Source organism: Limanda limanda, chromosome 2 (assembly GCF_963576545.1).
Source record: "Limanda limanda chromosome 2, fLimLim1.1, whole genome shotgun sequence".
Classification (NCBI taxonomy): domain Eukaryota; kingdom Metazoa; phylum Chordata; class Actinopteri; order Pleuronectiformes; family Pleuronectidae; genus Limanda; species Limanda limanda.
Window position 1 is genome coordinate 176636 of NC_083637.1, and position 10865 is coordinate 187500.

At 45.3% G+C, this 10865-nt stretch overlaps 2 protein-coding genes across 2 annotated transcripts in view; one reads left to right on the forward strand and one right to left on the reverse strand.

Annotated features, from left to right (window-relative positions):
- Positions 1 to 44: 44 nt before the first annotated feature.
- rbm34 (RNA binding motif protein 34) lies at positions 45 to 4483 on the reverse strand. The gene is made up of 11 exons (XM_061066623.1): positions 4320 to 4483; positions 3115 to 3268; positions 2849 to 2964; positions 2475 to 2682; positions 2319 to 2378; positions 1674 to 1717; positions 1194 to 1277; positions 1045 to 1108; positions 915 to 957; positions 717 to 835; positions 45 to 535 (listed from the first exon to the last, which is right to left on the reverse strand). Exons 1-11 carry the CDS (start codon positions 4340 to 4342, stop codon positions 206 to 208), a joined length of 1245 nt encoding a protein of 414 aa, XP_060922606.1. The 5' UTR covers positions 4343 to 4483; the 3' UTR covers positions 45 to 205.
- Positions 4484 to 4748: 265 nt separating this feature from the next.
- The window catches only part of tbce (tubulin folding cofactor E), an 11757-nt gene continuing 5640 nt past the window's right edge, over positions 4749 to 10865 (forward strand). The window contains exons 1-2 of the mRNA XM_061066595.1: positions 4749 to 4972; positions 9088 to 9172. Of these exons, the coding sequence (XP_060922578.1) occupies positions 4858 to 4972; positions 9088 to 9172 (200 nt within the window). The 5' untranslated portion in view covers positions 4749 to 4857. The remainder of the gene's footprint in view (positions 4973 to 9087; positions 9173 to 10865) is intronic.

The window sequence follows — 10865 nt, forward strand, 5'->3', positions numbered from 1 at the left end:
CTGATCGGCTCATTCGATTCATCGTTAAGATCGAGGAGTCAAAATGAAACTTTTGGATTTATTTGTGTTCACAATTTACAGATTTAAAGGTTTAAGAAAATCCTTTTGATAAAGAACAGCAACAGAAAGAGTCGTGCAACAAAACAAGGTCAGAACTTGTGTTTTCTTTGAGAAGTTGAATCCGTGTGCTCAGGAGAAAGTTCCCTCAGATGTGAACAGTCTTGTTTGGCTTCACCTTCTTCTTCAGTTTTTTCTTTTTAGTTGGATCCACCATTTGTCCTTTGAAGGATCCGGAGCTTTTGGTTGAACTTTGCTGGTTTCCTGTGAATTTCTTTTGAGACTTAAAACCTCCTTTCTCCCGCCCCGGACCCTTGGCTGGACCCTTGGCTGGACCTCTTCCCGGCCTCCCTGTGGTTCCTCTGGCGTTTGGTTTATTCTTTTGTTTTTCTTTCTTCACGGACCTCTTGACCCGCACGGCTCGGTCCTCCAGCTTGGAGCCGTCCAGTTTCAACGCCAGCTGGACCGAGTCGGGACTCTGAGGACACACAGAGGTCGAATGTGTTAAAACAGTCGTTGTTCAGATTTAGAGTCTTTAAACATACTATCTTTTGATCAAATTTAAGAAATCTTCTATAATGAGTTATTTATGAAGTGCAGTTGTGATGATGACGATGGTGACGATGGTCCCAGCTTCTCCATCAGAAAGCTTCGAGTACCTCAAACAGGACGTATCCGAATCCTTTCCCCAGCCCGGAGGTCTGGTCCCGGACGAGTCTCACTGCCTCCACCGAGCCACACTCCTCAAAATGTTGTCGAAATGCGCTTTCGTTTATTTCTAAAACCAGATTTAACAAGTTAGTGTTGAAGTTCATCTGCTGCCGTTCCCTGAACCAGAAGACTGAGGAAGAACTCACCGAACGAGAGATTCCCCACGAAAACCGAACGCTTGTGATCGTGCTGCAAGAGGAGAACACGAAGGGTTTATCATCACGTGAGTTTGAGCACAGAGTTCGGACAGATGCTAACGAACGGTTGAAGACCTACCGATGAGCTGTCAGTCACTCGGTCCACTCGGATGTGGAAGTCTTTCTCGATCTCCGTGCCGTTACTGCGGAACAGAGTAAACGCGTGATGAGTCACTAACAGCTGCGTGTCATTAGAACCTCGTGTTGGTCCAGGTTTGACCTTCTGACCTTTCCAACGCCTTGGCGACGCCGTCATCGTCTGTAAACACCACGTAGGCGTTCACGCTTTGCTTCTTGGGATGAATTTTGCGTCTGAGGTTCAAATGAGAGAAGTGATGCAGTTGATTGGTGGTTTCAGTGGAAGTGGAAGTTAACGGATTCCCAGTGAAGGATTAAAGAAGCAGCTGGTGTCAGAGGAAAACTGGAGAAACGCTGAGTTTCTCTCTTTATGAATAATCACTTTTTCTAAAAACTCTTGGACATGAAGTGGACATAACGTCAGGTTTGATTACAATGACACAAAACACAGAATCTAAGCAGCAGGTACAGAGGAAATAAAAACATCTCATCTTTCCAAAGTGGAGATTTAATTGATGTAAACGATCAAAGCCGTTTTCTCATGTTTCATCTTTAAAAACAAACAAGCATTGAAATGATTTATTCATATTATGAAAATGTGTTAAAAACTAAATCTAACAAAAAACCTACTTGATGGCTGCGACTTTCCGGGACATGGAGGGATCCTCCCTGACCTGCAGGGAACAAACAGATCATGTGACTGAGGTCGGGAACACGGGTCACATGATCGTCACCGACTCTGGTCATGTGATGTAAACAGGAAGTAGATCATATCCTCTGCAGCTGGTTGGTAAGTAACAGAAACTCCTCTGAAGGAGGAGCAGTGACGATGAGGTGGAAGAGTAACTGACAGGAAGTGTTACTGACAGGAAGTGTTACTGACAGGAAGTGTTACTGACAGGAAGTGTTACTGACAGGAAGAGTAACTGACAGGAAGTGTTACTGACAGGAAGAGTCACTGGCAGGAAGTGTTAGCATTCACACAAGTCTCCAGCAGGAGTAACCATAGCAACAGTGAAGAAGAGGATCTCAGCAGTTTTTAAATCTGAAAAATCAGTTCAGCAAAATCACCAGAAACAAACCTCTCACCAGAGATTTGTTTCCGTGAACTTGTGTATTTTGTTGTGTTTTCACTTTCCTCAACCACGACTCACAACGTCACTGATCTGATTACGTCAACACACACATGTAACTGTGACGCTGCGTGGTGCAAAGTGACGAGGTGCGTCCGTGGTGATGGACAAACTGTTTCCTGTTGTGTGTCTGTGTTTTTACCACAGAGCGAAAGCGGATGGACTCGATGGATCCTTTGTTCCTGAAGAGGCTCCGCAGGGTCTGAAGCACAGAAGAAGAACATCAGGTCAGATGATCCGTCAGCAGCGGGAAACACTCGATAACAACTCGGTAACGGTGGCGTTCGGTAATCTCCACCTTCTTGGTGCAGCTGGTGGGCAGGTTACCCACAAACACCGTCCTCTTTCTCTTCGCTGACTCCTCCTCTCTGCAGGCCTTCGTCCTCTGCCTCTTCATCACCCAGACCTCGGTCTCGTTCTCTCTCCCCGGCCCTGAAGCCTTCCTCTTCTTCCCGGACGTCCCCCGGCCGCGCTCGTCTTCGTCTGCCGTCTGCAGGCTGCTCTCTCTGAGGAAGAGGACCAAGGAGACGCAGGGTCACAGAGGAACGTTTCAAAAAGAAAACTCTTTAAAAAAGATCCAGGGATTTACATTTTTCAAAAAGACGAAGGGAAGAAACAGACCAGCAGCTCTTTGGCTCTATAATGTGATTGGTCTGATTTTGAACTTCTCACCTGTTCTCCAGCTTCTGTTCGGCCACTGACTTCTCTGGCAGCTTCTTCTTCTGACCTTTGACCTCTGGAGTCTCCTTCTTCTTCTGCTGCTGCTCCTCCGCGGCCTTCTGAACGGGCTGCGACCACAAGGACACGTTAGAGCCTCATGTGACGATACACACCTACACACACACACACACCTACACACACACACACACCTACACACTGCTGCTGCCACATGTCTCCATCAGAGAATGTTCGGTTCCCCCCCCGTGTCTGTGACTCACCTCGGGCGCCGGCTGGAACAGGCGAGACGCAGCCGGGGTCGTGGCGCTGAACAAAGCCGCCAGCGAGCCGGACGCTGCAGAACTCGTCTTGAACAAGCTGCCGGACACTTGTCCCACCACGTAGTCCGGGGACGGATCTGAAGACGCCTCAGCGCTGAGGACACAGGACACTCACTCACATGAAGATCAATGCTTTTATACTGTGTCTAAACAGACCAGGTTTAGGACAGATGGAGAGATAGATAGATAGATAGATAGATAGATAGATAGATAGATAGATAGATAGATAGATAGATAGATAGATAGAGAGATAGATAGATAGATAGATAGATAGATGGACAGATAGATAGATAGATAGACGGAGAGATAGATAGATAGATAGATAGATAGATAGATAGATAGATAGATAGATAGATAGATAGATAGATAGATAGATAGATAGATAGATAGTTAGATAGATAGATAGATGATAGATAGATGGACAGATAGATAGATAGATAGATAGATGGACAGATAGATAGATAGATAGACGGAGAGATAGATAGATAGTTAGATAGATAGATAGATGATAGATAGATAGATGGACAGATAGATAGATAGATAGATAGATAGATAGATAGATAGATAGATAGATAGATGGATAGATGGACAGATGGACAGATAGATAGATAGATAGATAGATAGATAGATAGATAGATAGATAGATAGATAGATAGATAGATGGACAGATAGATAGATAGATAGATAGATAGATAGATAGATAGATAGATAGATAGATAGATAGATAGATAGATAGATAGATAGATGGACAGATATAGATAGATAGATAGATAGATAGATAGATAGATAGATAGATAGATAGATAGATAGATAGATAGATGGACAGATAGATGGACAGATAGATAGATAGATAGATAGATAGATAGATAGATAGATAGATAGATTTACTATTGACATTGAATTTTCACCAGATGTCGGTAACAACTCAAGTAATAAACATACAAAGAAAACCAAACAAATAAGTTCAGAAATTAAGTTTCGTGTAATCAAATGGAAGAAAGGGGGGGTGCAAAGGTCATGGAGGGTGACCCCGGCTGACCCCGCTCAGTCACTAGCCTCCTGCCCCTGGTCCGTGGAAATGAATATGAACTGGTTCGGTCCCATGGCCGACGGGAAGGAGTCCAGGTCAAACAAAGTAAACAAACCTGCGGTTCACTTTCTTCTTCATCGTTTCTTCAGATCGTTCCTTCGTTACTTCCGTTACTTCCGCTCCTTTCTTCTTCTTCTACTCGTTGAATTTAATGATAAATGAACAGTAAACACACTTGAGCGGAAACGATCGTTCACATGTTCCTCAGCCGCACTCTGCTGTGCTACTGACAACTCTGTCCCCCAGGAAACACGGTCACATTAACTCAAAGCTTCCGCTGATGTTTCCAGAGTTTAATTCCGATGTGACCGGTGACCGACAGACTTCCGGTCAAATAACTGCGACTTAACACTTCAAGAGCAAATATATGAAAATACAAGTAAACTTATTGATCTGTTCATCTCTAAATTATAAGTTCATATCATTTAAATCTTCAAGCGGAAACAGGTACGACGACGAACCGAGTCGCTTCCGGTAGAGCTTGCTTGTGTTGTGGTCGTCAGCCAGGAAGCTAACAGTTAGCCGCGGAAGCTAACTCTTCTGTAGCTGGACCACAGACCGCTGCTCAGTGTCCCAGCGGGTACACCTTCTCCATGGGAATCGAACTCACGGAGCCGGAGGTGCCGGACGATGCGGTGGGCAGGCGGGTGTTCTGCGGCACGGAGCGGGCCACGGTCCGGTACGTGGGTCCGGTCCCACCGACAGAAGGTCAGAACCGGTCCGGTCCCTCAGGCTGCGGGTGCTACTACAGAGTGTTCACAACATCAACACAACGACACACAATGTGACAGACACACAATGTGTGTGTCCTTGTGTTGATGCTACTACAGAGTGTTCACAACATCAACACAACGACACACAATGTGACAGACACACAATGTGTGTGTCCTTGTGTTGATGCTACTACAGAGTGTTAACAACATCAACACAACGACACACAATGTGACAGACACACAATGTGTGTGTCCTTGTGTTGATGCTACTACAGAGTGTTAACAACATCAACACAACGACACACAATGTGACAGACACACACTGTGTGTGTCCTTGTGTTGATGCTACTACAGAGTGTTAACAACATCAACACAACGACACACAACGTGACAGACACACACTGTGTGAGTCCTTGTGTTGATGCTACTACAGAGTGTTAACAACATCAACACAACGACACACAATGTGACAGACACACACTGTGTGTGTCCTTGTGTTGATGCTACTACAGAGTGTTAACAACATCAACACAACGACACACAATGTGACAGACACACAATGTGTGTGTGTCCTTGTGTTGATGGTACTACAGAGTGTTAACAACATCAACACAACGACACACAATGTGACAGACACACACTGTGTGAGTCGTTGTGTTGATGCTACTACAGAGTGTTCACAAGATCAACACAATGTGACAGACACACAATGTGTGTGTCCTTGTGTTGATGGTACTACAGAGTGTTCACAACATCAACACAATGTGACAGACACACAATGTGTGTGTCCTTGTGTTGATGGTACTACAGAGTGTTCATAAGATCAACACAATGTGACAGACACACAATGTGTGTGTCCTTGTGTTGATGGTACTACAGAAACAACAGCCTATAACCTGACTTCTCATTTATCCATTGGTTTTAGCAATGGCTCGTATGAAAGCTTAAACCCTCCCAAATTATGTTTAATATACTAAAATAAATTTGCTTCACTGAAGAAAGATTCATCATTTAATGAACACAGAAAGGTCAGATTTTGGCAAGACAAAAGTTTTGTCGCCTACAGAGAGTAATGTGAAATTTTAACAAATAATTTACTTCAAATACGAAAATATGTTGCATAACATCAGTGAATGACCTTTGATGTCAGTGCTCGGGCCCTTATAATAATAATAATAATACTAACATTTCTAGGGCTGCAAAGCAGCACTGGGGGGGGCCCAGCACATGCATTTTGAAGCGTTGCATGCTTTTTGCCTGAAAAAACAAAAATAACGAGAAAGAGTCGTGACCTTTGCAAGACATAAAGTTTCCTTTGATCCAGGAAGACTGACACTGCAGGAGTGGAGTTGTTTGTTTGCGACTCAGCATCAAAGGAGTCATGGTCCATGTATGTCCGCGTTACCGTGTGACGGAAAAAAATTCCGTCAGTCAGTTTGTATCTCCATCTTGTTGTGATGACACTCATCTCAATTTGAAGTTGATCTGATGAAAGCCCTGGTACAAGTACATCAAAGTAAAAATGTGGAATATGGCCAAAATGGCCACTAAATGCAAGATAGCAGGCTTCCTGTGGCGGCCCTGACGGCCCGAGCACACGCTCGAGTCCGTCGGGGAAGAGACAGGGTTCAATGACCAAGCGCAATGACACTGCGGCAAGGATAAACGCTTCACTTCCTGTAGCCAGCAGGTGGCGCTGTGATTTTAAGTCATGGTGTCTTTGTAGATGTCATCAGGTCGCGACTCTTGTCTTACATGTCTAGGGTTAGCGCCCCCTGGTGGCAGCAGGAAATGTCTTGTTTTTGGTACGTCTTACACTTGGAAGTATTCCTCCTCATCCACTTGGCACAACCATGTCAAACTCTATCAAATGGGTCTCAAGACATTGATAATGAAGATATAAGATTACTGTGACTTTTCGTCAAACGCCATATTAATGGCGTCGCATCAAAGTTCATCAACTCGCCATGACACACGAAATCGCTGTAACTTCCGTGTTCATTGGTCCATCTCCCTCAAACTACATGTGTGTATCAACAGCCCCCCCCTGAAGACTGTCAGATGGGTTTAAAGAATGGGTGTGGCAAAATAACTGACTAGCGCCCCCTAAAGGGCTGCCCCGGCACTACGATTGGCCTACTTCTACAAAAATCGACAATGACATGTGTCTTTTCATGACAAAGAAATAAGTCTCTTGAATAGATATGCTAGAGTAAACAGGAAGCCCGCCATTTTGGATTTGGTGGCCATTTTGGCCATATTCCGCATATTTACTTTGACATACTTGTCGTAGGGCTTTCATCAGATTAACCTAAAATTTAGATGAGTGTCTTCACGACAAGATGGAGATCTAAAGTTATTTGAATTTGAACATTAGACTTGAAACAGACTTGAAACGCGCGTGTGCTCGGGCCCGTTAGTGCTACAACGTAGACCTAGTTAAGTAGTGGTGCTGTGAGATCCATATTTAATATCTTGTATGACTTCCATGAGCTTGAAGGACTGCATCCATGCGGTTCGACAATGATTCATACAATTTATTGATGAAGTCAGGAATAGCAAAGAAAGCTCACATGCCTCCCAGAGTTCATCAGGATTCTTTGGTTTTGTCTTCCATGCTTCCTCTTTCATTCTCCACCAGACCTGCTCAATGATGTTCATGTCTGGTGACTGGGCTGGCCAGTCCTGGAGCACCTTGATCTTCTTCACCTTGAGGAACTTTGATGTAGAGATGGAAGTATGGAGCACCAGCCTGCTGCAAAATTTGACCCCTTTAATGGTTGTGAATGTAAGAGGTAGCTAATACTTCTTGATATTTTAGGCTATTGATATTGCCTTCCACCCTGCAAATCTCTCGCACACCCCCATACTGGATGTAACTCCAGACCAGGATTTTTCCGCCACCAAACTTAACTGTTTTCTGGGTGAATCTCGGATCCACGTGGGCTCCAGTAGGTCTCCCGCAATATTTGCGGCGGCTGTGATGTAATTAAACCGAAGATTCATCTGAGGAATCAACCTTCTGCCACTTTTCCAGCGTCCATCCTTTCAGCAGGCTGTGGGCCTTGGCAAATGCCACGTTTTTTTAATTGCCTTTTGTTTCGTGCTGGTTTCTGGGAACTAATTCGACCATGGAGGCCATTTCGAGACAGAATTCTACAAACTGTCGTGGTTGACACGGGACTTGAGGTGACCAGGCCTGGTGGAGCTCTGCTGCAGTGGAGAAGGGGCTGGCCTTGGATTTCCGAGCAGTTGTCTTGCGGGGTCTGCCGGACCTGGGCTTGTCAAAAACATCTCCAGTCTCCTCAAATCTTTTTCTTATTCTTTGTACTTGACGCTGAGAAACATTGAAGGTGTCAGCCACCTCAGCAGTGGATCTGGTCTTCAGCCTCTTGATAATCAACGCTTTGGTCTCAGGGTGAATCTTAGGCATGTTGTCAGAGGTCAAGTTGCAGTTGATGTGCAGGTCGGGTGTGCTGGGGTTCTTTTTATACACACCCACTAATTGATTGATCAATAATGGATCCCAGGTGAGGCTGTAATCTAGGATTGGGTGCATCATATGAGAAGGCGACAAGACTTTTGTCTTTGCAAAAACTGACTCAGTGGGCGTTACCGAGCTGTGAACGTTAGAATGCTTTTCAGTAGTTTCGTTTGGCACCAAAACATTATTTCAAAAGCTGTTGGGATTGAAATGAGCCATTTCTTGTAAAAAAATTGTTATTTCAAATATATTTGAGGGGCACTTAAGGTCAACTTGTACCCAAGCGACAAGACGTTTGTCAGGGACTGTACAGAGTGTTCATAATATCAACACAACGACACACAATGTGACAGACACGCAATGTGTGTGTCCTTGTGTTGAAGGAACTACAGAGTGTTCATAACATCAACACAAGGACACACACAGTGTGTGTGAATCATGAAATCATCTCTGAGCTGTCAGTCAATCTGTGTATTAGTCTCATATCCCAGTTTGTCTCATGGTCTTTAACAAGGTGAGACGTCCTCTGAAACCTCAGAGACACGTGTGAGGACCCGTCCCCCAGGGGACACTGGGGTGAGAGAGGTCCTGTGTAATGTGTGTGTCTGTGTGGGGGGTGCGTGCAGGGCTGTGGCTGGGTGTGGAGTGGGAGGAGCCCAGCAGAGGGAAGCACGACGGCAGCCATGACGGAGTCCACTACTTCACCTGCAGGTGAGTCATCATGTTCTTCATGTTCTTCATGTTCTTCATGTTCTTCATGTTCTTCATGTTCTTCATGTTCTTCATGTTCCTGAAGCTGGAACAGGTTGTGACTCTCAGTCAGTTCTTCTCTCAGGAGATGGTACCCACTCACCAGGGGGGGGGGTCTCACTCAGCAGTCACAGAGAACAGACGCCCAGGGGGGGGGGGGGGGGCACTCACACATCAGACCCACTGTCACCAAACTGCTGCTTTACTGTAACAAGCTTCAGACATGAACACAAGTTGAGCTATAAACCGTCTTCACAATGCAACGCTCAGAGATATTTTCATTACAATTATTTACAGTCTGTGATTGTAAAAATTTAAACAGTTTAATTTCTCTTCAATGAGAGATTTCTTTAAGATAGAGTAACTTGTGTGAGGCCCAGTGAGCTCTGGTTAGGGTTAGCTCACTGGTTAGGGTAAGGGTTAGCTCACTGGTTAGGGTAAGGGTTAGCTCACTGGTTAGGGTTAGCTCAATGGTTAGGGTTAGCTCACTGGTTAGGGTTAGCTCACTGGTTAGGGTAAGGGTTAGCTCACTGGTTAGGGTTAGCTCACTGGTTAGGGTTAGGGTTAGCTCACTGGTTAGGGTTAGCTCACTGGTTAGGGTTAGGGTTAGCTCACTGGTCAGGGTTAGCTCACTGGTTAGGGTTAGGATTAGCTCACTGGCTAGGGTTAGCTCACGGGTTAGGGTTAGCTCACTGGTTAGGGTTACCTCACTGGTTAGGGTTAGGGTTAGCTCACTGGTTAGGGTTAGCTCACTGGTTAGGGTTAGCTCACTGGTTAGGGTTAGCTCACTGGTTAGGGTTAGCTCACTGGTTAGGGTTAGCTCACTGGTTAGGGTTAGCTCAATGGTTAGGGTTAGCTCACTGGTTAGGGTTAGTTCACTGGTTAGGGTTACCTCACTGGTTAGGGTTAGCTCACTGGTTAGGGTTAGTTCACTGGTTAGGGTTAGTTCACTGGTTAGGGTTAGCTCACTGGTTAGGGTTAGTTCACTGGTTAGGGTTAGGGTTAGCTCAATGATTAGGGTTAGCTCACTGGTTAGGGTTAGCTCACTGGTTAGGGTTAGCTCACTGGTTAGGGTTAGTTCACTGGTTAGGGTTAGCTCACTGGTTAGGGTTAGCTCACTGGTTAGGGTTAGCTCACTGGTTAGGGTTAGCTCACTGGTTAGGGTTAGTTCACTGGTTAGGGTTAGCTCACTGGTTAGGGTTAGCTCACTGGTTAGGGTTAGCTCAATGGTTAGGGTTAGCTCACTGGTTAGGGTTAGTTCACTGGTTAGGGTTAGCTCAATGGTTAGGGTTAGCTCACTGGTTAGGGTTACTTCACTGGTTAGGGTTAGCTCACTGGTTAGGGTTAGGGTTAGCTCACTGGTTAGGGTTACCTCACTGGTTAGGGTTACTTCACTGGTTAGGGTTAGCTCACTGGTTAGGGTTAGGGTTAGCTCACTGGTTAGGGTTACCTCACTGGTTAGGGTTAGCTCACTGGTTAGGGTTACTTCACTGGTTAGGGTTAGTTCACTGGTTAGGGTTAGCTCAATGGTTAGCTCACTGGTTAGGGTTAGCTCACTGGTTAGGGTTAGCTCACTGGTTAGGGTTAGCTCACTGGTTAGGGTTAGCTCAATGGTTAGGGTTAGCTCACGGGTTAGGGTTAGTTCACTGGTTAG